The 383-nt window shown below is 33.2% G+C and overlaps 1 protein-coding gene across 1 annotated transcript in view; it reads left to right on the top strand.

Annotated features, from left to right (window-relative positions):
- Positions 1–119: 119 nt before the first annotated feature.
- Positions 120–383, top strand: part of LOC119590412 (ankyrin repeat and SOCS box protein 13-like) — a 25,203-nt gene continuing 24,939 nt past the window's right edge. Inside the window, 1 exon segment of the mRNA XM_037939080.1 lies at positions 120–331. Coding sequence (XP_037795008.1) covers positions 158–331 — 174 coding nt within the window. The 5' untranslated portion in view covers positions 120–157.

Raw genomic sequence — 383 nt, 5'->3', positions numbered from 1 at the left:
TTTCCTCTGAAAATGAAGATTCTTATGTGTAGATGAAAAATATTTCCATATTTTGCATATGTATAAACTTGCTTACGTTGATTTTGGTGCTTTTTTTTTTTTTTTAAGTAAGACTCATATTTTCTTAATTTTAGTTCTCAAATTTACAGGAACCAATATGTTTCCTTTACACAATGCTGTTGCCTCAAGAAACTTTAATGAAGTTCAGCGTCTGCTGGCAGATGGACATGATGTTAATGAACTACATTATGACCGTGTCACACCACTTCACATGGCATGTTTGTCAGGAGATTTGAAGACTACACAATACCTTCTAGACAGGGGAGCATGGGTAAGTATAAGTCCTGGAAGTAGTAAGGAGTTAATAATTTGATAATTTAATG

The sequence above is a fragment of the Penaeus monodon genome, chromosome 27 (assembly GCF_015228065.2).
Source record: "Penaeus monodon isolate SGIC_2016 chromosome 27, NSTDA_Pmon_1, whole genome shotgun sequence".
Lineage (NCBI taxonomy): Eukaryota > Metazoa > Arthropoda > Malacostraca > Decapoda > Penaeidae > Penaeus > Penaeus monodon.
Note: the sequence above shows the minus strand (reverse complement) of the source record. Positions and strands in the feature narration are given on the sequence as shown.